The sequence below is a fragment of the Saccopteryx bilineata genome, chromosome 4 (assembly GCF_036850765.1).
Source record: "Saccopteryx bilineata isolate mSacBil1 chromosome 4, mSacBil1_pri_phased_curated, whole genome shotgun sequence".
In the NCBI taxonomy this organism is placed as follows: domain Eukaryota; kingdom Metazoa; phylum Chordata; class Mammalia; order Chiroptera; family Emballonuridae; genus Saccopteryx; species Saccopteryx bilineata.
Window position 1 is genome coordinate 291,415,612 of NC_089493.1, and position 21,920 is coordinate 291,437,531.

General features: G+C 55.4%; 3 protein-coding genes across 4 annotated transcripts; 1 reads left to right on the top strand and 2 right to left on the bottom strand.

Annotated features, from left to right (window-relative positions):
• Positions 1 to 1,188: 1,188 nt before the first annotated feature.
• Positions 1,189 to 5,597, bottom strand: SLX1A (SLX1 homolog A, structure-specific endonuclease subunit). Of its 2 annotated transcripts, none has more exons than XR_010731222.1 (6): positions 5,410 to 5,597; positions 4,842 to 4,893; positions 4,416 to 4,754; positions 1,658 to 1,785; positions 1,401 to 1,553; positions 1,189 to 1,327 (listed from the first exon to the last, which is right to left on the bottom strand). XR_010731222.1 is itself a non-coding variant. In XM_066275575.1 (6 exons), the coding sequence occupies exons 1-6, from the start codon at positions 5,595 to 5,597 to the stop codon at positions 1,298 to 1,300; spliced, it is 825 nt and encodes a 274-aa protein (XP_066131672.1). In that variant the 3' UTR covers positions 1,189 to 1,297. The 2 variants fall into 2 exon arrangements, 1 of the variants encoding a protein (XP_066131672.1); XM_066275575.1 differs by having other exon boundaries at positions 1,401 to 1,488.
• Positions 5,598 to 5,836: 239 nt separating this feature from the next.
• Positions 5,837 to 6,734, top strand: BOLA2B (bolA family member 2B). The gene is given in 4 exon segments (XM_066275576.1): positions 5,837 to 5,986; positions 5,989 to 6,119; positions 6,209 to 6,306; positions 6,596 to 6,734. Coding segments are annotated over 4 exon segments (477 nt in total). The 5' UTR covers positions 5,837 to 5,838; the 3' UTR covers positions 6,696 to 6,734.
• A 2,086-nt stretch (positions 6,735 to 8,820) lies between these two features.
• Positions 8,821 to 14,265, bottom strand: CORO1A (coronin 1A). The gene is made up of 11 exons (XM_066275577.1): positions 14,123 to 14,265; positions 12,432 to 12,630; positions 11,149 to 11,271; positions 10,927 to 11,056; positions 10,660 to 10,844; positions 10,380 to 10,499; positions 10,072 to 10,176; positions 9,820 to 9,965; positions 9,657 to 9,714; positions 9,346 to 9,561; positions 8,821 to 9,034 (listed from the first exon to the last, which is right to left on the bottom strand). The coding sequence occupies exons 2-11, from the start codon at positions 12,627 to 12,629 to the stop codon at positions 8,930 to 8,932; spliced, it is 1,386 nt and encodes a 461-aa protein (XP_066131674.1). The 5' UTR covers position 12,630; positions 14,123 to 14,265; the 3' UTR covers positions 8,821 to 8,929.
• Positions 14,266 to 21,920: the final 7,655 nt, after the last annotated feature.

The following is a 21,920-nucleotide window of genomic DNA, read 5'->3' on the forward strand; positions in this document are numbered from 1 at the left end:
AAAGTGTTTTGTGGTTTTTTGAGCTATAATCCTGGCTCCTGAGCTGCACTCGGACCTCCAGCCTGCCGGCCAACAGCTATCTCGAATAAACCCGGTCTAGAGAGGACAGGGGTGGGGGGGGAAAGGTGCCTCCTCGCCAGTCTGAAGACACCAAGGGTTCATTCAGGTCAGGGGCAAGCCAGGCTTTCCAGAGTGACAGGGTTTAGGAAAGGGCAAGGAAGGCTCTTTTTTTAGAGACAGGAAGGGGGAGAGATGAGAAGCATCAACTCGTAGTTGTGTCACTTTCATTGTTCATCGACTGCTTCTTGTACGTGCCTTGACTGGAGTGGGGGCCCAGCCGAGGCAGCAGCCACAGGGTCATGTCTATGGATCCCATGCTCCAGCCAGCAACCTCGGGGTTTCCAATCTGGGTCCTCAGCATCCGAGGTCAACGTTCTATCCACTGCGCCACCACCTGGTCAGGCGCAGCAGGCTCTTTTTTTTAGAGAAAGGAGTTCTGTATGCACCCTGACTGGGAGCCACCCAGCAACCCCTCTCTGGCACCGATGCTCGAATCAACTGAACTATCCTCAGTGCCTGAGGCCAATGCTTTGACCATTCAAGCCACTGGCTGCAGGAGGGGAAGAGAGAGAGAAAAGGAGGAGAGGCAGAGGAAGAGAAGCAGATGGTCACTTCTCATGTGTGCCCTGACCGGGGATCAAACCCGGGATGTCTGCATGCTGTGCCGACACTCCATCCACTGAGCCAACCAGCCAGGGCCAGCAGGCTCTTCTTGTGGCGTAGGATGGGAAAGAGCAAGAATGCTGTCTCATAATCCTGGGAGTGAGCCCAGCTCCATGGTTCCCAGGGGCCCCACTTGGATAGTGGAAAAATAGGCCCCCAGGAAGTGTTTTTCTTTCCCTGGGTTTGAAGGGGGCTTGGCCTTTGTCCTTACTATTTGGGTTAAAGTCCAAAGTCAAGCTGGGCACTGGACGTGGGTGAGCTCTGAGGCAAGAGTGGAGTCTCCAAGCCCTCAAGAACTGGGACCTCAGAGGCAGGCGGAGGAAAGCTGAGGTGGAGAGCTGGTCCATGCTGGGCCCAGTGGCTCCTACACCCCCCTGTTCTCCTCAGGCCCCAGTTACCAGCAGGGCCCCTCCATGCTGGACACACACACACACATACACACACACCCTGACAAACACCAGAAGGTACCCTTAACTCAGACTTTTTAATGCAAAACTGTAAAACAATAAAAACTACCAAGACCCAACTGAAGTGGCCCAGAAGAGGTCTGGGTAGAGGGTGGGGACGCCGAGGATCAGATCTCCAGCATGTCCGTCCAGTGTTCCTGGGGAGACCAGGGTAGTCAGAGGCAGCGCAGGGGGTGGGGGGGAGGGGTACGGTCCAAAACCACCTCTCACCTCGTCTGATTCCAAGTCCTCCTCTTCCTCCTGGGCGCCCATCCGGCACAGCCAGATCAGGTCTCCCCACAGCAGTGAGCTCTTACAGCTACCAAAGGGTGCAGGTGGCGGGAGACACAGAGTCAGGGTCACAAGCCTCGTCCAGGTTAGGCCCTGGGAGCCAAGAGGAGAACTCAGAGGCCCTGGGCCTAGACCTGGATGACTGGGCACCATCTTCCCAGAGGTCAGCCAGGCTAGGACAGGGCTGCTGGACTCACCCAGGGCACTGGCCCTCCAGGGGCAGAAGCTGCCCTGGCTCCTTCTGCAGGAACTCCTCTGCCAGGCAGATCATGTGGGCCCTTAGGGAGCAGCCAGGGTGGGGGCAACACAGGGGGCCTTCTTCATCCTGGCAGAGCGAAAATGGGGAGTAATGATGTAGCTGACACTCATAAAGAGTTTCTATGGACCAGACACCGTTCCAAGGGCTTTGCGTAAAACAACCCTATGAAGCAGGTACTACTATTATTTGTATGTTATAGATAAGGAAACAGGCACGGAGGGATTGAACTACTTGCCCACAGGGACTAAGCTGGTCAATTGTGAGTATTAGCAATGGTCCTACACAGCATGGCCACTGCAGCTGGACCAGAGTTCCTTGCAGGCTAAGTGATCTCAAGCAGGTCGCTAAATCTCTGAATGCCAAGTACAGCCATGTGCCACACAACGTTCTGGTCAATGAGGAAGCACATATATGATGGAGGTATATCACAGAGCCTAGATGTGTAGTAAGCTATACCGTCGAGGTGTATGTACGTGCACTCGATGATGTTTGCACCACAAAATTGCCTAACATTTCTCAGAATATATTCCCCCAGTTAAGTGGCACGTAACTGTATTCTATTTACTTATATTTACTATGAGAAGTCAGACCTATCATCTCAGTCAATATACAAAATATTACCTGCCCTGTTCTACAGGACGGAATACTTTAAAAATTGAATATACCCTTGTGGAGTGGAGTGTGGGGGAGTGGGAGCAACTGGTAATCGACTAAATAAAATACAGTTGACCCTTGAAGAACACAGGTTTGAACTACAGGGGTGCACTTACACACGGATTTTTTTCCCAATAAATACACAGTGGGCCCTCCGTATCCCCAGGTTTTGCATCTACAGATTCAACCAATCACAGATTAAAAACAGTATTTTTTATCTTGGATTGGGAATTCATATACGCAGTGGTCTGACTATATGCACTGTTCTACATTTTATATCAGACACTTGAAAATCCAAAGGGGCAGGGAGATACTGGAACCAATCCCCTAAGCCAGGGGTCGGGAACCTGTGGCTCTTCTGATGGCTGCATCTGGCTCGCAGACAAATCTTTAATAAGAAAATAATGTTAAAAATATAAAACATTCTCATGTATTACAATCCATTCATTTCCTACCGCTCATGTTCATGGTTGCGGGTGGCTGGAGCCAATCACAGCTGTCCTCCAGAACAACACCAAATTTTTATTGGATAATGCCTAACGTACACAGGTCGTTGTACGGCTCTCACAGAATTACATTTTAAAATATGTGGCGTTCATGGCTCTCTCAGCCAAAAAGGTTCCCGACCCCTGTTTTAAAATATGTGGTGTTGCCTGACCAGGCGGTGGCGCAGTGGATACAGCGTTGGACTGGGATGCGGAAGTACCCAGGTTCGAGACCCTGAGGTCGCCAGCTTGAGCGTGGGCTCATCTGGCTTGAGCAAACAGCTCACCAGCTTGGACCCAAGGTCGCTGGCTCCAGCAGGGGGTTACTTGGTCTGCTGAAGGCCCACGGTCAAGGCACATATGAGAAAGCAATCAATGAACAACTAAGAAGTCGCAACGCGCACAACGAGAAACTGATGATTGATGCTTCTCATCTCTCTCCGTTCCTGTCTGTCTGTCCCTGTCTATCTCTGCCTCTGTAAAAAAAAAAAAAAAAAAAAAAAAAATTAAAAAAATATGTGGTGTTCATGGCTTTCTCAGCCAAAAAGGTTCCCGACCCCTGCCCTATGGATACCCACGGAGGACTTTTTAAGGGGATGTAAAAAGTTATACTTGGCTTTTCAACTGTGCAGGGGCAGTGCCCCTAACCCCCATGTTGTTCAAGGGTCAGCTGTACATGATATGTCAGAAAATGTGTTTATTAAGACTCAAAAAAAAAAAAAGCCCTAGCCTGACCAGGCTGTGGTGCAGTGGATAAGGGTGTTGGCCTGGGACGCTGAGGACCCAGATCCAAAACCCTGAGGTCAAGGGCTTGAGAGTAGGCTCATCTGGCTTGAGGGTGGACTCGCCCACTTGAGCGTGGGATCATAGACATGACCTCATGGTCTCTGGCATGAGCTCAAAGTTGCTGGCTTGAGCAAGGGGTCACTGGCTCAGCTGGAGCCCCCCTCCTATCAAGGCACATATGAGAAGCAATCATTGAACAATATTCTTAAGTGCTGCAACTACGAGTCGATACTTATTTCTCTCCCTTTCTGTCTGTCCCTTTCTAATAAAAAGTAAATAAATAAATAAATTTAAAGCCCTGGCTGGATAGCTCTGTTGGTTACAGCTTCATCGCCAAGCAGAGAGGTTGCTGGTTCGATCCAGGGCACATACAGGAGCATATTGATGTTCCTGTCTATCTCCTTTCATCTCTTTCTAAAATCAGTAAAATAAACATTTAAAAAAAAGAAAGAAAAAAGGAAAAGCAGGGAAGTACCAAGAAAGTTGCCATTTTATATGGCCAAGGAAGACCTCCCAGAGAACAAGCAGCACTTTGTCAAGGCTGAAGGTCTAGGAAAGAACTGTGCAGGGAAAGGGGAAGGGCAAAGGCCCCGCACGGGAGGGGACTAATGTCGAGGAATGACCGCTAGTACTCTCAGCCCCGTTTTAGAGATGGAAGCGGAGCTGCCAAAGGGGGTCAGTGGGCAGCGCAATCCCTCAGAGAACAGCTTGATCCTGAATTGTCTTAACTCTAGACCTGCCCCAACCTGGAGAGTAGGTAGCGCCTCTCACCTGGAGCGCGTGAGCGCACAGGGTGCAGGGGGCCTCAGCGTCCTGGGCTGGTTGGGACTCGATGTCAGCAAAGGAATCGGCCGGGCGCTTGGAGGCCAATACCGGGGGTGGCAGAGGCCCGAAGGCCAGCGGCACGTGCGGTGGCGGCGGCGGGCAGAGCTCACGACGGAAGTCGGCGCGCAGCCAGCGAAGAGTGAGCGGGAGGCGTGCCCAGGGCGGCGCGCGCAGCATGTGGGCCAGCACGCGCAGGTGGAAATCGAAGGTGGCCTCGCTGCGCAGGCGTGGAGCCACGTGGGCCAGGCGGCGCGATGCTTGCGGGTGCTGCCAAGCCCACTCGAACTGCGGGCAGGAACTAGGGTTTCAGGACCGCCCAGGGAGGGCCCACGCCCCAGCTCATCTTCCCGCCACCCCAGTCTCCTTTCTTACCCGAAGGGCGGCCACGGCAGAAGGGAAGCCATGCACGATGAGCACCATCTCCCTGGGGAAGAGAACGGGGGAGGCGGGGCGCAGCCTGTAAGCCCCCCACCCCCTCAGCCTCCACCGTGTCAAGCTGAATCCCCTCGCCCCAGTTCTCCTTCAGACAGCCAGAGAGTGTAGTCCTTGCAGCTGGCGTCAAGACTAGCCCAGGAAGCCCTGCCTCCTTCTTCTAGATCTCTCCCTCGCACATGCCTGCCTCGAGCTCCACCTCCAGTCCAGGGACTTAACTGCCCTCCTCAGTGCCTCTCCCTTCCAGGCTATCTCCCATCCCAGCCTTGTCCACCCAACCCAGTCGCCGGACCAAGCCTAAATCATCAGTCCACTTGCTCCCCGGCCCCGCCTGGGTCCCACAGCCTACCCTCCCATGTCTCCCCCGAGACAAGCCCACACACGTCTCTGCTCGCGCCAGGCCTGTTTCACAGCCCCACTCCGGCCCCGCCCACTGTCACTGGCCTCTCCCTTGTGGGCCCCGCCTCCTCCTTGAAGCCCTCCACCTGAGTGACCCGCACCGTCTTACCAGGGCCCGCGCCCGCTGGTTCGCCAGGCCCCGCCTTTTTTGCGGCCCCCGTTGTGCTGCTGGACCCGACGAGCGGGGTTGACCGTGAACCCCACGTAGACGCGGCCACGGTGCCGAGGGTTCAGGCAATAGAGCAGGTAAACACCGAAGAAGCGCCCGGGCCTTGTCGCGCCTCCCGCGGGGCCCATCAGGCCTTGTGGGTTGATTGCTGCGGCCTCTGACCTCGGGGAGGACTCAGTTGCCAGGGCCGCAATATGCTTGTGTAGGTAAAAGCGCTTGGGGGCGATTTCGAGGTACCCTAGAGGCTGCAGCAACGCAGGTTCGCGCACCCTCTCCTGGCTGGAGCTAGGGTGTACAAACTCGCCGGCGGAACCCCGCTGTGCAGGCGGCGGACACCAATTAGCGTCGCCTGGGGCCGAGTCCGTCCATATGCAGACTCTGATTGGCTGGCTGACTGTAAGCGCGAAAACCCAAGACAGAAAACTGGGCTTGCGTGAGGGCGGAAGTGCCGGGTTTACGGACGCCTTAGTAAGGGCGGAAGTGGAGGCCTCAGCGGAAGTGGCACCAGGAAGGGTGGAAGTAGTGTGACCGGTGTCTCAGCTGGGGTTCTGCCCTCGCTGGGCTGCTGCCCCCGCTGGGCTGCCGCCATGGAACTCAGCGCGGACTACCTCCGGGAGAAGCTGCAGCGAGACCTGGAGGCAGAGCACGTGGTGAGTTGAGCGGCCTGGATTCGCCCAGCGTGGGGAAAAGGGCTCCTGGGTGAGCAGTTTGGCATCATTCACACCGTTCTGCCCCATAGGAAGTGGAGGACACGACTCCCAACCGTTGCGCGTCCAGTTTCCGAGTCCTGGTGGTGTCGGCCAAGTTCAAGGGGAAGCCGCTGCTTCAGAGACACCGGTGAGGCTCGGGGAATACCTCGCTCAGCGCGGTCCCACCTCCTAGACCACAACCCCGGACACTCCCCGCAACTCTCGTCCCTCATCCCCGCCAATTCGGCCCAGAACCGTGGACTACGACCCCGAGGATCGTGCCTTCTCGGCCCTTACATCAAGACTTAAGCCCTCTACTTCTCTTGTTCCCAGGTCCTGGGGACTGTAACCTGGGGACACCTCCAATCTCCTGGGTCAACCCAGCTTTGGAGACTTACTCAGGCTCCGACCATTTCCTAACCCCATCTCTCCCCCAGGCTGGTGAACGCGTGCCTAGCAGAAGAGCTTCCGCGTATTCATGCCTTTGAGCAGAAAACCCTGACCCCAGAGCAGTGGGCCGGTGAGCAGCAGAAATAAGGGACCAGGACGTGCACAGCTATTAAATTATGAATCAGAGCCTGCTTCTTCGTTGGTGTGTTGTGTGTGGGAGGAGTACTGAGGCTGGGGCTTCTCCCTGCCCTGCTACTCCATTGCTTGACCTAGTGCAAGTCCCTCTCCACACATAGACCTTTGTGTCCCCTTGTCAGATGAAAGTTCAAGCCTTAAAATCCCTTTCAGGGCAGGCCGCACAGGCCTTTTCTGTAATCTTGGTAGACCCTTAGGATTACTGCCACTACCCAACCAACCCACCTATCTGTTGACCATTGCTGGGTGTCCTGTCCTCTGCCAGCCTTCAAGATGAGAAAATGCTTAGGGTTGCAGGGTGCTGGCCAATTAAACATTTCCTTCTTGCCAACATCTCCCCAAAGTCAGAAGCATAATAGAGGATTCCACACTTCCCCTGCAGGTTCCCTCAGGTGCTTTCCGACAGCAGGAGTACTGGTGAATTTTGGCCCACTGGGGAAGGTCCAATGACCATTTAGCCCTGGGCTTGATGTGGCCACAGATACCCTTGGGAGCACCATGAGATTTTCAGGAATGGAGGTCTGGGCAGAGGATAGGATTGGGAGTAAAATAGGAAAATAAGGCCAGCCTGAAGCCATGAAATTGGGGATGGTGATGCCTCTAGTATCAGCTTAAACGCAAATGGTAGGATTGGTAAGGCCTTGCACAGATGAAGTCTCTGAGACCCAGTTGGTCCAGGGCTCTTTGGGAGAACAAATTCCAGGTTTCAGCCATCCCACCCTTCCTGTTCCCCTGTGTTTTGAAGGCCAGTTTCTTGGCCCCTGAATTGTCTCCACTCCCACTTCTATCTCATGTTCCTATCAGAGGGAGATGGGTTGGTAAAGCTGAAAGTCATGGTGATGACAGGTTCACCCTTCTGGGTTCCAGGGATCCTTTCCTGAACCTATTTCGTCTCCTGGGCCAGGAGGAGAGCTAGTGACCGAGTCCCTCAGAAGAGCCCATCCCCCTTTACAGGAGAGCTTCAGAGAGGGAACCTCGCCTCTGACAGGCCTAGGCTCAATTTTCTCCACCGCATCCCTGATTGGATCCACCTACTGCATTCACAGAGTTGTGTTATTTTTCCCCACTTTATAGATGGGCAACTGAGGCCTAGGAAGACTCGCCCAGGGTAATACGGCTTATGTAGGGAGGGTGAGACCAAAATGAGCAGACAGGGACGGTGTCACGGCTGCCTGACAGCGCTCTACCCAGAGGGTTTTCTCTGGCATGCTGAAGGGGACAAGTGGGACATTAAATCCTTGCTGTCCTTGTGTAATGTTACTCAAATTCTCCTGTGGCCAGGACACCCCTTCCCAACAGCCCTGTGTCCCAGCTCGGGGCTCTGCTGCTAAGTTGGGAATCGGAAACCCACTTCCAAGCCCTCAATTGATAGGGCCTGACAGGTCTATGCGGCTCCCTCTCTCAGAGGCCTGGCCCAGGTAGAACCCACAGCCAGGGCTCAAGTAGCCACAGCACTGCACAGGAAAGGCTCTGACCTAGAAAGGGAGACTTAAGGCATGACTCGGGACCTGCCCTGCAAGCCCCTCAACTATGCAGCATAAGGTTTTATAGATTGATTTTATGGAGAGAGGTTGGGGGAGCAAGAAGTATCATTGCTTCACTTGAGTTTTGTTGCTTGTTACCTGTCATGTGCCTTGACTGGGCAATCCCGGGGCTTGAACCACTGACCTCAACCTTCCAGGTGGACACTGGCTCCTTACTAATGGATCCCTGGGGCCTACCGTTTGAAGGATGTCATGAAGTGCTAGTTGTTCATTTCCCCACAAGCACCAGTGTCAATATGGATGCAGGCAATCTGATATGAGTGACTAGAAAAGGCAGATTTGGGGTAAACATGAGGGTTACTGAGGCCCCAGGCGAGGGCCTTGAGGACCTTAAACCTGCCCTCCAGAAAACAGGCTCCCAGAACACAGCAGAGCGGGGTGGCATGCACTGCCAAGACCTGCTCTTGTGGTCTGGGCATTCGGAGGCATCCCTCAACCCCTGCCGTGGGTCAGTCCCACCAAGGCTACCGAGGGGGGAGCGCGAGCATGTCAGGTCAGCAGACAGCATGCGGTGACCAGTCACCAGAGGGAGATACCAGAAAATAAAGCCATTTTATTTTATCTGCCACTGCGGCCTGGGGGGTAGGAATGGGAGGGGAGGGCGACGATGCCGTGGGCCCCAGCGGAAGGCCCTGGAGCCTTCTACTTGGCCTGGACGGTCTCCTCCAGCCTCTCCAAGCGCTTCTGTAGCTCCTGCACCGTGGCCTGGAGCTTCCGCATCTCCTCCTCCAGCCGGAGTATGGCATCCTGGAGGGTCCACGCGGCATCAAGCCCAGCTCCGGCCTCGGCTCCCCTAGCCCTGCCACCCACTAAGTCCCCCAGGGCGTGGGCCCTTCTATCTCTCAGCCACTTGCTTCCCAGAGAGCTGCAGGCCTATAACCTGAAACTTGTTTCCCAAGGCCACAGGATTACCCGCTCCCAGCCCCCTGTGAGTTTGGGCTGCCTCGAAGGCCAGCTTCCTCCTGATGGGTCAGTGATCACAGCCACAGAGCCCCTGCCATACGCTGGCTTCCCAGCCTGATCCCAGCCTCCCTGCCTCCCAGCCCGTTGCCCCTCACCGAGCTGGCAGCGCCACTGGCCTCTGGTGCTGTCCTCCTGCGCCCAGTGTCCAGGCCCCGGTTGACCCTCAGCTCCCGGCTCTTGGGGGGCACATAGCCATCCTTGAGGGAAATGAGGAGGGGCCCAGCATTCCGACCCCCCAGCCACTCCTCAGCTGTAAGGGCGGCATCCGGCCCTGCAGTGGGTGGGTACAGGTCTTCCTGGAACAGGTCCGACTGTGGGCAAGCCGAGTGGTTAAGAGTGTGCCCAGGCCCCACTACCACCCTGCCACTCCCCAGCCTGAGCCCAGGGAGGAGCATGGGAGCATCACCTTTCTAGGCACTGTCATGGCAATGGGCTCGCACCTTCGCTCATGCAGCTTGTAGAATCTGCGGGAACAAGAAGGTGAGCAACGGCCACAGCATAGCTGGGCTGCGACTGGAGGTCAGCATCACGCAAGGCGCAGGCTCAGGTCGGGGTCAGGGGTCAGTCACCTGGCAATCTCACACTTGTTCACCTCCAGGCCACGTTTGGGCATGTAGCCCATGCCCCGCTGGGACTCCTTGGAACTGAACATGGAGAGATAGTGCAGAAAGGGGGCCTCCGAAGTAATCTCAAAGTACCGGATGGAGCTGTCACCCTGCGGGTGGTGGGTGCAAGGGAAGTGAACACCGACCGGTTCCTGCAGCTCTGGGCCTTTCTGAGTCTGCCCACCTCCCTCCCTGACCCCTGTCCAGCTGGGCCACCTTGCCACAAAGGTAGACAATGTTGGTGTCAGGGTCAAAGAAGGGCAGCAGGACGCCGCTGCTCGTGTCCAGCTCCTGCAGAGACAGTGGTTCCTCCAGGTGCTTCTGTAGAGACAGGTGGGAGGTGACAATGAGCTGGGCCACACCAGGCCCCGTGCTGGCCTCTCCTGGGCAGTGACCCAGGGCGGGATGGGAGGGGTCCCTTCCAGACCAACCACCGGAAGCCCCCATGTCAGTGGGTCAACAGGCCCATCGGCATTGGTCAAGGCAGAGACCAGACCTCCAGTCCCCAGATTCTCGGCACTCACCATGTCCCAGAGCGCCACCTGCCTCTCGCTCATGCGGCTGAAGCCCGTGGTCAGGATCTTCCCATCAGATACAAACACAGCGCGCACAGGCCGGGTCCCCTCATGAGGACGGTCCTTCTCCTGGAAGGAAAGGGAGGTGCTTGGTCAGACACCCATGCACACACCCTAAGGGCCACACCCCAGCCAGGGGCAAGAGAGGGCAGCATCTAAGGGTCCTACTGGTGGTGGGTAGGAGGGATGAAGGTCCCTGTGTCAAGGGTCACGGTTCATGGCAACTCACAGCTACAATAGTGCCTTTACGGGGCTCGATGATTCGCACACGCTTGTCGCGGCAGGAGGTGCAGATGAGGGCGCCGTCCCGGCTCCAGTCCACGCTGTAGATTGTGTCCGGGTGCACATCCGCGCCCAGCGTCAGCACGGCCGCCCCAGTGCCCACATCCCACACCAGGATCACGTTGTCACAACCTGGGCAATGCCCCAGTGTCAGAAGCCATGAGCCTTCCCCCTCGCTGTCAGGTGACCAGCCCACCCCTCTTCCCCTAGGCACCTGCACTGAGCAGCACATTCTGGGCCGTGGGGTGCCAGACCACGATGCCCACACGCTTGGTGTGGCCCTCCAGGGTGACGACAGGCTCCCTCAGGGGCAGCGTCAAGCCCCCGTCAGGGACCTCCCATACCTGCAGAGAAGGGATGACTGAGTCTGGGGCACTCCAGATGAAAGAGCCCGTTCCAGAGACCCCTCCTGGTCCCTGTCCCGACCCCTGCTCACCATGACTGTGCAATCCTCGGAGCCACTGGCAATGACATTATCGTTGTGCGGGCACCAGGCAATGTCCAGCACAGGGGCTGTGTGACCACAGACCATGGGCACGTTCTTGTCCACACGTCCAGTCTAGAGGGCACAGCAGGGAGGTGCTTTAGCCCTCCAAACCCAATCCGACTTCCCCGCCTCCCTCAGAGAGGAAGGCTGCTGGACCCCTGGGACACGGATCGGGCCTCGGGTCCTCTGTTTGCCCCAGGCCAGAGTTGTCACGGCATGTCTAAAGGGCTGGCCCCAAGAAGCACAGACCGGGGGTGTGGGACCGGGCACCAGGGCCACGCCAGGTCCTGGTCCAGCCTTATTGTCACATCACGGCCAAGTTCCTGCCCTCTCTATCTCAGTTTCTCATTCGTGCCCTGGCTGCGTCCACCACGCCCAGCTCCTCTGAATGAGGCTTCCGTGGCATCCAGGCCAGGCCAGGCCAGGGGCAGGGGGTGGGGAAGGGGGAATCCGCTGCATTAGGATTAGCATTCCCCAGGGAAGTGTGTGTGAGAGGTTGTGCTGTGGACACGGGTCTTTCCAAAAGGAGAGAGACCGGGAAGTCTGTCATCACGGCCCCCAGACAGGAGCAGAGGTTTGGAAACGGCCACTTCCGGGGACAGCTGGTGCAGAAGGGCTTCCTGCGTGAAGAGCAGGCTCAGCTCTCACCCTGACAACCACTTCCTCTTCTCTTTGCTTCCATCGGCCCTTTTAAGGTAACAAGTTAGGGCCCATCTCCCCTTCCTGTCTCACCCCCCAAGAGTACAGCAGTGTGCTGGGAGTAGGGGTCAGCAGACAGCAGCGGGAGGGGACAGGATTCCAAGGGGGCAGGGCTGGGGCAGAGGAGGGGACCCTCTTACATCATCCATGCCTGTGCGCAGGGGGCCAGAACTTACGGGGCTCCCGGGGCTCTGACAGGCCCAGACCCGAAGCCCTTCTGACTCCGAGAGCACTGCTGGGCCTGCCCAGACCCCAGCCCATCCCTCTCTGTGCTCCTGAGGGGAGAAGGCCCCGGCTGAGACTTGGGAGACCCTGGGTCTCAGGGACTCACTGTGTGATCCTTCTCATGTCATCTCTCCTCTGAGATTCAGTTTCCATTCAAGAGCTGGGGAGAGCTTACAGCTCATTTGACCCAGCTCAGCTTTACAGGTGACAACACTACGGCCCAGGAAGGCTTGATGACAGCCCCTTGCTCAGAGCCCCCAGGGGCCACCGGAGGTGGGGGACTGCTGCTCCCGGCTCCACAGGCTCACCTTGCCCAGGGGCAGCACCAGGAAGGCCCCTCCCCCGCTGGCCTCACAGATCAGGGCCACAAACTTGGGGTTGACAGCGCAGAAGCCACTGTCCCAGGTGGTCTGTGAGACGCGGACATCCTCATAGCATTGATCGGCCTTGGCTGGCTGTCCAAACACGTGGCGGAACTTGCTGGAGCGAACGACCTGCCGGCTCATCCTGGGGTGGGGGAGGGGGGCACATAGGTTGAGAGCTTTCCTCTCTTCAGGTCAACTCTGACCCGACAGCGGTCCCTGTCTCCCCCAGGACACCCCTCAGCCTGGCGTTTAAAGTCTCAGCGAACGCCACCAGCGTCATCACCCAGGGCTCCCTGCTACCCTCACACCCCTCACTACCGGCCGACCTGCAGGTCACCTTCTCCACAGCCCCCCCAGGCCTTGCTCCTGCACCCTGGGCCTCAACAGAGCCTGGGGAGGGGCAGCCCCGAGTGCCACTTGTCACCCGGCAGGCTGATGGGCACAGCCTTTCTCTCTGATGCTCCCACCGTGGGGTTTCAGCTCAGGCTGCAGGGGTTTCTCCGTCTAGGTGTCCAGCCCTTACGTCCCTCACGCCCACGTGGGAGCTTCCTAGAGTCAGGGGCAGGGCTGGCCTCCTCCCCTCCCGGCACAGGGCTGGACACACGGAGGGAAAGGCACGTGGGCCTGCCCGGGAGGCCGTCCTTCAGTGTCAGGATGGCTTCCCCAGGAGGTCTCTGGGCACCACAGATGGGCAGGTGGCCCGGGGCCGGGTTCTCCTCCTCCCCACTCCTCTGCCTCTCTCCTCCACTTATGCAGGTGCCCCAAGTGCCACCTCTACCCGCTGGAACACAACACAGGAAGGGAGAGGCCCAGCTGCCTTTTCTGAGGTCCAGCTAGGATGGTTCTCCCACTGGCAGGGCACAGAGCAGGCGAAGCAGAAGGGAATGCCTCCGGCTCCCTGGGTGCGGGGATGGCGGGGCCCACTGGGCGGGCACCCTGCCCAGAGCCTCTACCGCCTGAGCTTCACCCATTCGCCCACCTTAGGGCCTGCTCCTTCCCACTGGGGACGGCAGGCCCCCTGGAGCCCCTGGGAGCGGTCAGGAGGCGCGGGGCGAAGGTGTGAGGAGAAGCAGTCTGGGGGCAGGGATCAGTCCCAGGTGAGAAGCCTGGGTTCGGGGAGCCAAGAGCCCCAAACCGGAGGTCAGAGGACAGGAAGCCATGCCCCACCCTGCCACCTCCCCCACCGCAGGTACCAGGCCCGGAAACCACGGAAAAGGGAACTTGGTATTTTCTTGTTTTGCTCTCAACCCCTTCCTGTCTCCAGCTTAGGGCAGCTGCTCGGCTCACCCCACCCTGCCCCCCACCCCCACCCCCACCCCAGAGACTCCCGTTCTGGGGACAGTCAGGTTCCCTAACATGTCCTGACCCTCTACCTCCATCTTGGCTGCCGTGGCCCCTCACCCTGGCCTCTCCTCGGAGCGCTCAGACACGCAGATGGACCCTCCCACGCACACCCACGCCCTCGCGCGAGTTCCCTGCACGCAGGGCGCGCACAGGCTCTGTCCCCAGCCTGGCTCCAGCAGCTCTGACAGCCTGTCCACCCCCCACAGCCGGCTTCTGCCAAGCTCAAGCCAGCCCCACAGGTGGCCCAGGATAGCGACGCCTGGTCCCTTCCCCGGGGGTCCCAGGCTTACCTGCTGCTGATACCCCCCCAAAAATGGAGGAGGGAGAGGAGGAGGAGGAAGGCGCCGGAGGAGCCAGAGACTGCCCGCTGAGGATGCTCTTGTCAAGACAATGAATGAGAAGCCCGGCCACCCGCCTCCTTAGGGGTGGCAGCGCCCCTTTGGGCGGAGCTCGTGAAAGACAGAGCCCTGCCCTCCGCGGAGGCACCGCCTCGCGCCGCCAGCCCGCAGCCTCCCTCGCCTCCCTCCGCCCAGGTCCCTGCCTCCGCTGCCAACTCCGGGCCGAAGCAGATGCTGCCGGCCAGTCGCTGACCATCTAATCTGCACTTTTAATGTCAAAATGCAAAAATACTCTGTTCCTTCTTTTCTCCTTGGGTCTGCTCCCAGCCTACCCACCATCCTCTCCCCGCACCGGGCCCATCAGGCCTTTGTACAGGCCCCCACGCCCACCCCCAGCTGGGGCTGCTCGCCTTCTCTCCCGGGCAGGCAGGGCACCAGGCGGAACACCAGCGCGGAGGAGGGAGACCCTGCGCGGCCGCCCGGGTCTCGTGCAGGCTCCCACTCTTACACATGGGCCGCCTTGGGAGAGTCACTTGACCTCTAGTCCTCATGTCCTCCTCCAGGAGCACCTGTGCCCTGCCTGTACACATAAAATGATTTGGCATGTGGAGCACCTCTCTGTGCAGGGCGACAAGGGGGAAGGAGCCAGATCCCTGTCCCCAGGGAGCTCGCATGAGGGGCCCAAGTAGCTGGGAGGGAGCGAGGCAGGAGCAGAAGCCCAGACTTCAGACTCACTCGGGAGGAAGGCGGAGTTGGTGCCCATCCCTGGACTCAGAGACCACATCCAGAGGGCAAGAAAGGCCTGCTCTAGGATCAGAGTGCTTTCTGAGTTTGCTGCTGCCACACCTACTGAATGACCCTGGGCAGGTTACTTAACGTCTCTGAACCTCGGTTTCTCTCCCTCTGTAGCAGACTAATGCTTATCTTACAAGATGACGGGGAAAGGGTCACCTTATGTGCCTCGTCTGGAGTGGAGCCAGTGCTCAGTAAATAAACGTCAGCTCCCACCCTTACTGCGGTTTGGAGTACCTGACCCGCCCCGGAGGGGACTAGAGAGAGCTGGCAAGCCTGACTGCAGAAGCTCTTTTAGGCTGAGAGGCACCCTGAGCAAAGTTCCCAAAATGGGACTTTTCAAGCAGATCCTACCTCCACCACGGATTGGCTGAGTGATCTTGGGCCAGAGGTCTAACCTCTCTGACTCTCAGTTTCTTCACCTGCGTGGGGGGGGGGGGGGGGTGTAAAGATGATTTGTCCCGCCCACCTCACAAAACAATGAGGCTCAAATGGGACAATGTCTCTGTAAGTGCTCTACAGATCATCCTGTTGTACCAACCGAAGGGTTGTATGTACCCGAGAGCCTGCTGCCGGACTGGGCTAGACGGGGCGGGACGGGACCGCGCGCGATAAGAACAGCAGCCCGCGTCCACTGAGCGCCTACTGTGTGCCGGGCGCTGTTCTAAACTCTGTACACACGCCCCACCCGTTTAACCCTCACAGCACCCTAGTGGCAGAGACCACCTCGTTTCACTGAGAGGAAACTCAGGCATGTGGTGCCTTTAGCCCCAGAGCACCCCATTTCCGAGCAGAGGACAAGTATGTGGGACCTGAAAACCACTCCCCCAAAGGCCATGAACCCGATGGCTGGGGAGGGGAGGGCCGGGGGATCATAGATGCTGCTTCTGCCTTCCAGGTGGCCTGCTCCGCGGGGTGGTGGCATTCCGGGGTGTGGTTGCTGCGGGGAACAGACGCAGGGCCAGTGGGGGAGTGGACACGAGGGTGAGACTTAGTTCAGTGGAGGGGGGCCTGGCATGAGGCTCTCCCCGTGTTTACGAAGAGGCTGATGCCACCGATGAGAGGCGCTGGTGGGGCTCCCGCACGGTGGCCCCACATCTTACCATCCCCTCTTTACTGATGACCGCAGCTGGATTTTCCTTGGAAAGCCAAACTCTCCTCACTGGCAATTGCTGAGTTTCAAGAGAAAGTTCAGGGTAGGCACACGGCAGGGCTTCCCCTGTCAAAGCAACCTTTTCTGATCGGTTCAAGAATGGGCATTTGATTCAAGAGTGTGTAATGAGAAGCGGACACAGTGGGGCCGCTAGGAAAAAGAGGGCCCTCTTCCCCTGCGGGTTAGCAAGCGGGTGGCTGTAAGCCCAGCACTCGTAGAGACCATCTTGTCACCGTGCAGGCGAAGCTGGTCAGAATAAGCTCTCACCGAGGACTGCAGAGGCAAGCTATGAGGACAGACATAGTCATGACATCATTTGAGTATCTGGATCAAGCTGTGCCTGAACTCCTTAACTTTCCTGTTATGTAAGTCATAAGATCCTTTTTCCACATAAGACAGTAAATTTGCATTGGATGTCTGGTGCCTGCGTCTAAAAGAGGTCTGACTGGTACACCCACCAAGGAGGGAGACAGGACCAGGAGCCATGCCAACGTGCCAAAGTCATACAGTGACGAGGAACCTGAAATGCTGAACTTGGAATAAAAGTCCAAACTCCTTAGCAAGGCCCTCAAGACCTTCCCTGGCCTATCGCACCCTAGAGAGGCAGTGGAGTGTTAGAACGTGGAGGAGTCAGACAGACCTAGAGAACTGCAGCTTCTCCACCGCCTGCCCCCCGAGCCTAGTGTCGCGTCCTCACCTGACACGGGCCCAGCACTGCTCCCCCTTCCGAGAGTATGTGCGCGTCACCGCTTCCACGTGAACAACACCTGACCACTACTGACTCATGTCTTCTTCCACAGTATTTTCTTGGAATCTATTAAATCCCAAACATCATAGCATTTCAACTTAAACACTTCAGTATTTACCTCTAACAGATGAAGACTGAATTTTTTTTTTTTTTTTTTTTTTTTTTTTTTTTTTTTTAGCGAGAGAGAGACAGACAGACAGACCGGAGGAGGAGAGATGAGAAGCATCAACTCATAGTTGCAGCAACTTAGTTGTTCATTGATTGCTTTCTCATATCTGCCTTGACAGGAGGGGGGACTCCAGCTGAGCCAGTGACCCCTTGTTCAAGCCAGCAACCTTGGGCTCAAGCCAGTGACCATGGGGTCATGTCTATGATCCCACGCTCGAGCCAGCAACCCCACACTCAAGCTGGTGAGCCTATCCTCAAGCTAATGACCTTAGGGTTTCAAACCTGGGTCCTCAGCATCCCGGGTTGATGCTCATTCACTACGCCACCTCCTGGTCAGGCATCTTAGAGTTTTTAATAAATTGCATTAAATTTATAGGTTGCCCTGGCCAGGTGGCTCAGTTAATTGTAGCATTGTCCTGATACACAATGGCTATGGGTTTGAGTCCTGGCCGGGGCACATACAGTAGTCAACCCATGAATGCATAGACAAATGGAGCAATAAACTGATGTGTGTGTCTCTCTCTCCTTCCTCTCTCTCCAAAATCAGTAATATTTTTAAAAATAAAGTAAATTTATAGATTAATTTGGGAAGAATATTAAGATTTCCATGAATGTGGTGTATTTCTCTATATACAATGTGTCCGTAAAGTCATGGTGCACTTTTGACCAGTCACAGGAAAGCAACAAAAGACGATAGAAATGTGAAATCTGCACCAAATAAAAGGAAAACCCTCTCAGTTTCTGTAGGACAATGTGGCAGCATGTGCGCATGCGCAGATGATGACATAACACCATGTATACAGCGGATCAGCCCACGGCCATGCCAGTTGAGATGTGGATGGTACAGAGGAAAGTTCAGTGTGTTCTGTGGCTCACTAAATTCGAATCCGTGACCACAATGCAACGTGAATATCGGCGCGTTTATAACGAAGCGCCACCACATAGGAATAACATTACTCGGTGGGATAAGCAGTTGAAGGAAACCAGCAGTTTGGTGGAGAAACCCCGTTCTGGTAGGCCATCAGTCAGTGATGAGTCTGTAGAGGTTATACAGGATAGCTCCCTAAGGAGCCCTAAAAAATCTGTGCGTGAGCCCACATCGAACTGCACTGAATAGGTATGAAACTGGGAGAGTTTTCCTTTTATTTGGTGCAGATTTCACATTTCTATCGTCTTTTGTTGCTTTCCTGTGACCGGTCAAAAGTGCACCATGACTTTATAAACACACTGTATTTAACATAATTTTATAATTTTCTCTGTAAAGGTATTATATTACATTAGGTTATTTTCTCCCATAGCTACATTATAAGTATATTATAGTTTTGAAGCTGTTTTGAATAGTTTATTTTTATTCTAGTTGTAACTTTATTTTATTTCCTTTTAAAATCAGCTTTATTTATATGCAATAATAAAACACAGTCACTTGGTTGTTTTTTTTATTTTATTGATTTTAGCAAGAAAGGAATGGAGAGAGAGAGAGAGAGAGAGAGAGAGAGAGAGAGGGAGAGAGAGGAACATCAATCTGCTCCTGTGTGTGCCTTGACTGGGGAGCGAGCCTGCAACCTCTGTGCTTCAGAACAACGCTCTCACCAACTGAGCCATCCGGCCGGGGCTGCACACTCACTTTAAGTGCATGGCTCAGTAAGTTTTGACAAACGTATATACCCACGTAATTACCACCATCATCAAGATGAAATATTTCTATCACCCCTGAAAGCTCCCTCATGCCCTTCTACAGTCAGTCCCACTCTCAGTCAGGCAATCACTGATATGCTTTGTCAGTATCAATTAGTTTTTCCTGTTCTAGAACATTCCACACAAATGAAATAATACATAATGGTTCTGGCTTTTTTCAGTAGCATAATGTTTTGAGATACATCCATGACACTGCATGTCAGATAAAGATTTTATTTTACCTAAGCACAGTACCATTATACAATAGATAAACACACCTAAAAATTTAGCAATGATTTTTTTTTAGATTTTCTTTTCTTTTTTTTAATTTTTTTTTTTTTTTTTATTAGCGGGAGAGACAGAGAAAGGGACAGACAGGAAGGGAGAGAGATGAGAAGCATCAACTCATTGTTGCATCACCTTAGTTGTTCATTGACTGCTTTCTCATATGTGCCTTGACTGAGGCACATATGAGCCCAGTGACCAGTGACCCCTTGCTCAAGCCAGTGACCTTGGACTCAAGCCATCGACCTTGGCCTCAAGCCAGCGACCTTTGGGATCAAGCCAGCAACCATGAGGTCATGTTTAAGATCCCACACTCAAGCTGGCAACCCACAGATGAGCCTGTTCTCAAGCCGGTAACCTCAGGGTTTCAGACCTGGGACCTCAGCATCCCGGGTTGACGCTCTATCCACTGCACCACCACTGGTCGCACTCAACCAATGCCAGCCTTCAGCAGGAGGCACATAAGGATGCCCAGTACAAGTCTCAGGCCCAAGCCAACCTTGCAAGGCCCTTCTCACTAACGACCTAAGTTGGGCTGTCTTCCTCACCCTTTATGAGGTGACCATTGCTTCTGTTTTATGGAGAGAAGAGGTGAAAATTCTTCCAACCCCTCTGCTCCTACCAGCAATAACATCTCCATCTCCTATCAACAGCCATACACTTTATCACAGAGGATGTGTCCTCCTCTGGCCCATCTCCAATTCCGCCTTCTTGGGACACAGTCCTTCTCATTTCTTCAGTGAACTCACCCCGTCCCTTTCTCCTGCACTGCCCAGTTCTCCTCTCCACAGACTCTCTCTCTTCCTTAAATAAAAACAAACTTAAGTCCCCTGCGTCTTTGGGAGAGTCCCTCTCTGCTTGGCAACCTCAAACCACTTCCCTATCGCACTCTTACCATTCACAATTGTTTCTTGAAAGAGCTGCTTACACGCACTGTCTTCACTTCCTTGTTTCCTGCTCACTCTTCCACCTCCACGCGTCCGGCTTCTGCTCCCACAGTTCCACGCAGACTTGCCCTCGCCAACAACCTGCTGATCATCAGTCATACAAGCACGTTTTGGTGATGGCCTGGCGCTACTGCCTGCTTCCTCCCTCTGCAGTCTTTCTTCTGGGCTCCACTCTCTCTGGTTTCTCTTCTTTGCTCTGCAGCTCTCTCCGCCCCCCCAATCCTGTCCCGCGGAGTGTCTTCCCTTTGCTGCACACGGTGTGTGCAGGTGCTCCCCGGGGCTCCACCCAAACTCCCCACACTATCTCATCCACACCCCCAGCTTTCACTGTGACACCCCCCTCCATCTATCTCTGTGGCCCAAACCTGCTCCCTGAGCTCCCTAGTTCTGACTGCCAACTATGTGGCTTGACCTGCCCGGCTCTCTGGCACCTCGGGGAGCGCCTCACAGAGAAGGAAGTCTTGACCTTGAACCTCCCCCTTTCTCTCCATGCCCGCCGCCGCCGCCAGAGTTGACTTGCCTGGGCCATTGCGCTAGCTCCCTGACCTTCCTCTCATTCGTCTTCGACGGCATTGGTCACGATACCGCTACCTTCCAAAGCTTCACCAGCTCCTCTGAGAAGAAGTTGAAACCCCCTCAGCATGGTGTACAAGCCCTTACGACCTTCCCCCGCCCCCTCTCTGGCCTTGCTGCGCGTCATTGCCCAAGCTCAACAGGCTCCCTCATTCCTCTGGATGAGGCCGAACCCTCGCTGTCGGCAGGGGGAGAGTAGAGGTGGTTGCCTGTTGCAGAGGAACCCACCCCTTAGTGACAAAAAGACAACCGCTTCACCAGCTCTCATTATCTCGGAGGACTGGGCGCATAACACAAGCAGCTGCTGTGGGCAGATGGATTCTAATAGGGATTGTGGTTGAAGGAGCGTTTCGAGCACTTGGTTGTCATGTGGGAATGTGGGTCTTGTGTAGCTAAACCTGGTTTTTCAAGACGAGTTAGAAATACAGATTTTTATATGCAATTTCCAGATCTTTCAATGTTGGCAACTAATTTTAAAATGTCTAAAAATGTTATACTATGAGCAAAACTAAATATGCTTTTTGGGTTGGATGCAGTTTTACTGGCCAATGATTTTGTGGACTCTGTTCTTTGCTCTGGGCACAGGCTTAACATGTCTTACTCCTTTCTGCTACCGAACTCCTACATCCCCTACTTATCCCTTAAGAACCAGGTCGAAATTTCCTTCTCTGTGAAGTGCTCCCTGACACCCCCTCCCCCAGCCAGTCCTTGAATGGATTCCTTTCTCCCCTGTGCTAGTGGCCCCTGCTGCGTCCCTCCATCATGGTAACTGGGACTCTGGCTAGTGATTGTTTACAGTCCAGCTCCTCCGCCACATGGAATTTTATTGAATGCCAAGGGCCCAACGCTTGGCATTCAAAAAACATAAATGCTCCATTCCTTCCCAGCAACACCGCTAAGCAACCACCAACTCTTATATATCCTACCTTCACCATTTCCTCCTCTGGCCAGTTCGTCCTCTGTCCCCTGCCATTTCCCTAGTGCAGCCCGCTCCTGGCTTCTTCCCAGAATGGGTCCAAGAGCCTGCTAGCAAGTCTCCCCGACTCCAGCCTCCTCCACTGCCCCCAACCCCCGTTCCTTGACCAGACTCCTCTCTGAGGCACAGGTCTGACCATGTCAACCCCATGTCACGAGTCCTCTTTCATTCTGCAGAATCAAATCCAAACTTCGTGAACTGTGTTGGTGGGCCTAGGATCCGTGCCCGTCGGGCACAGCTGGTCTAGGGGGGAGGCGGGGCCAACCAAGGTCCCCCCCCCCCAAAGCCATTTCTGTTACCCTGTGGGAGAAACCTGAGAATGAAGTCAACAAACAAAACCCAGGTGGGAGTGAGGATGGGGGAAGACAGAGCTGGAGACTGAGCTGATGACCTTGTTGAGCTCCTCAGTCCAGGAGCATGAGCCTCGTGCATCC

Bases quoted from the DNA above. Each gene is read 5' to 3' on its own strand.
- SLX1A (XM_066275575.1), bottom strand. From the start codon at position 5,597: ATGGGCCCCGCGGGAGGCGCGACAAGGCCCGGGCGCTTCTTCGGTGTT. The intron at 4,755-4,841 runs GTAAGAAAGGAG...TCCTGCCCGCAG, and splicing joins CTGCCGTGGCCGCCCTTCGG to TTCGAGTGGGCTTGGCAGCA. The intron at 1,489-1,657 runs GTGAGTCCAGCA...ACCCTTTGGTAG, and splicing joins CTGGAGGGCCAGTGCCCTGG to CTGTAAGAGCTCACTGCTGT.
- CORO1A (XM_066275577.1), bottom strand. From the start codon at position 12,629: ATGAGCCGGCAGGTCGTTCGCTCCAGCAAGTTCCGCCACGTGTTTGGA. The intron at 10,845-10,926 runs GTGCCTAGGGGA...GGCATTGCCCAG, and splicing joins GAATGTGCTGCTCAGTGCAG to GTTGTGACAACGTGATCCTG. The intron at 9,715-9,819 runs GTGACTGACCCC...TTGTTCCCGCAG, and splicing joins AACAAGTGTGAGATTGCCAG to ATTCTACAAGCTGCATGAGC.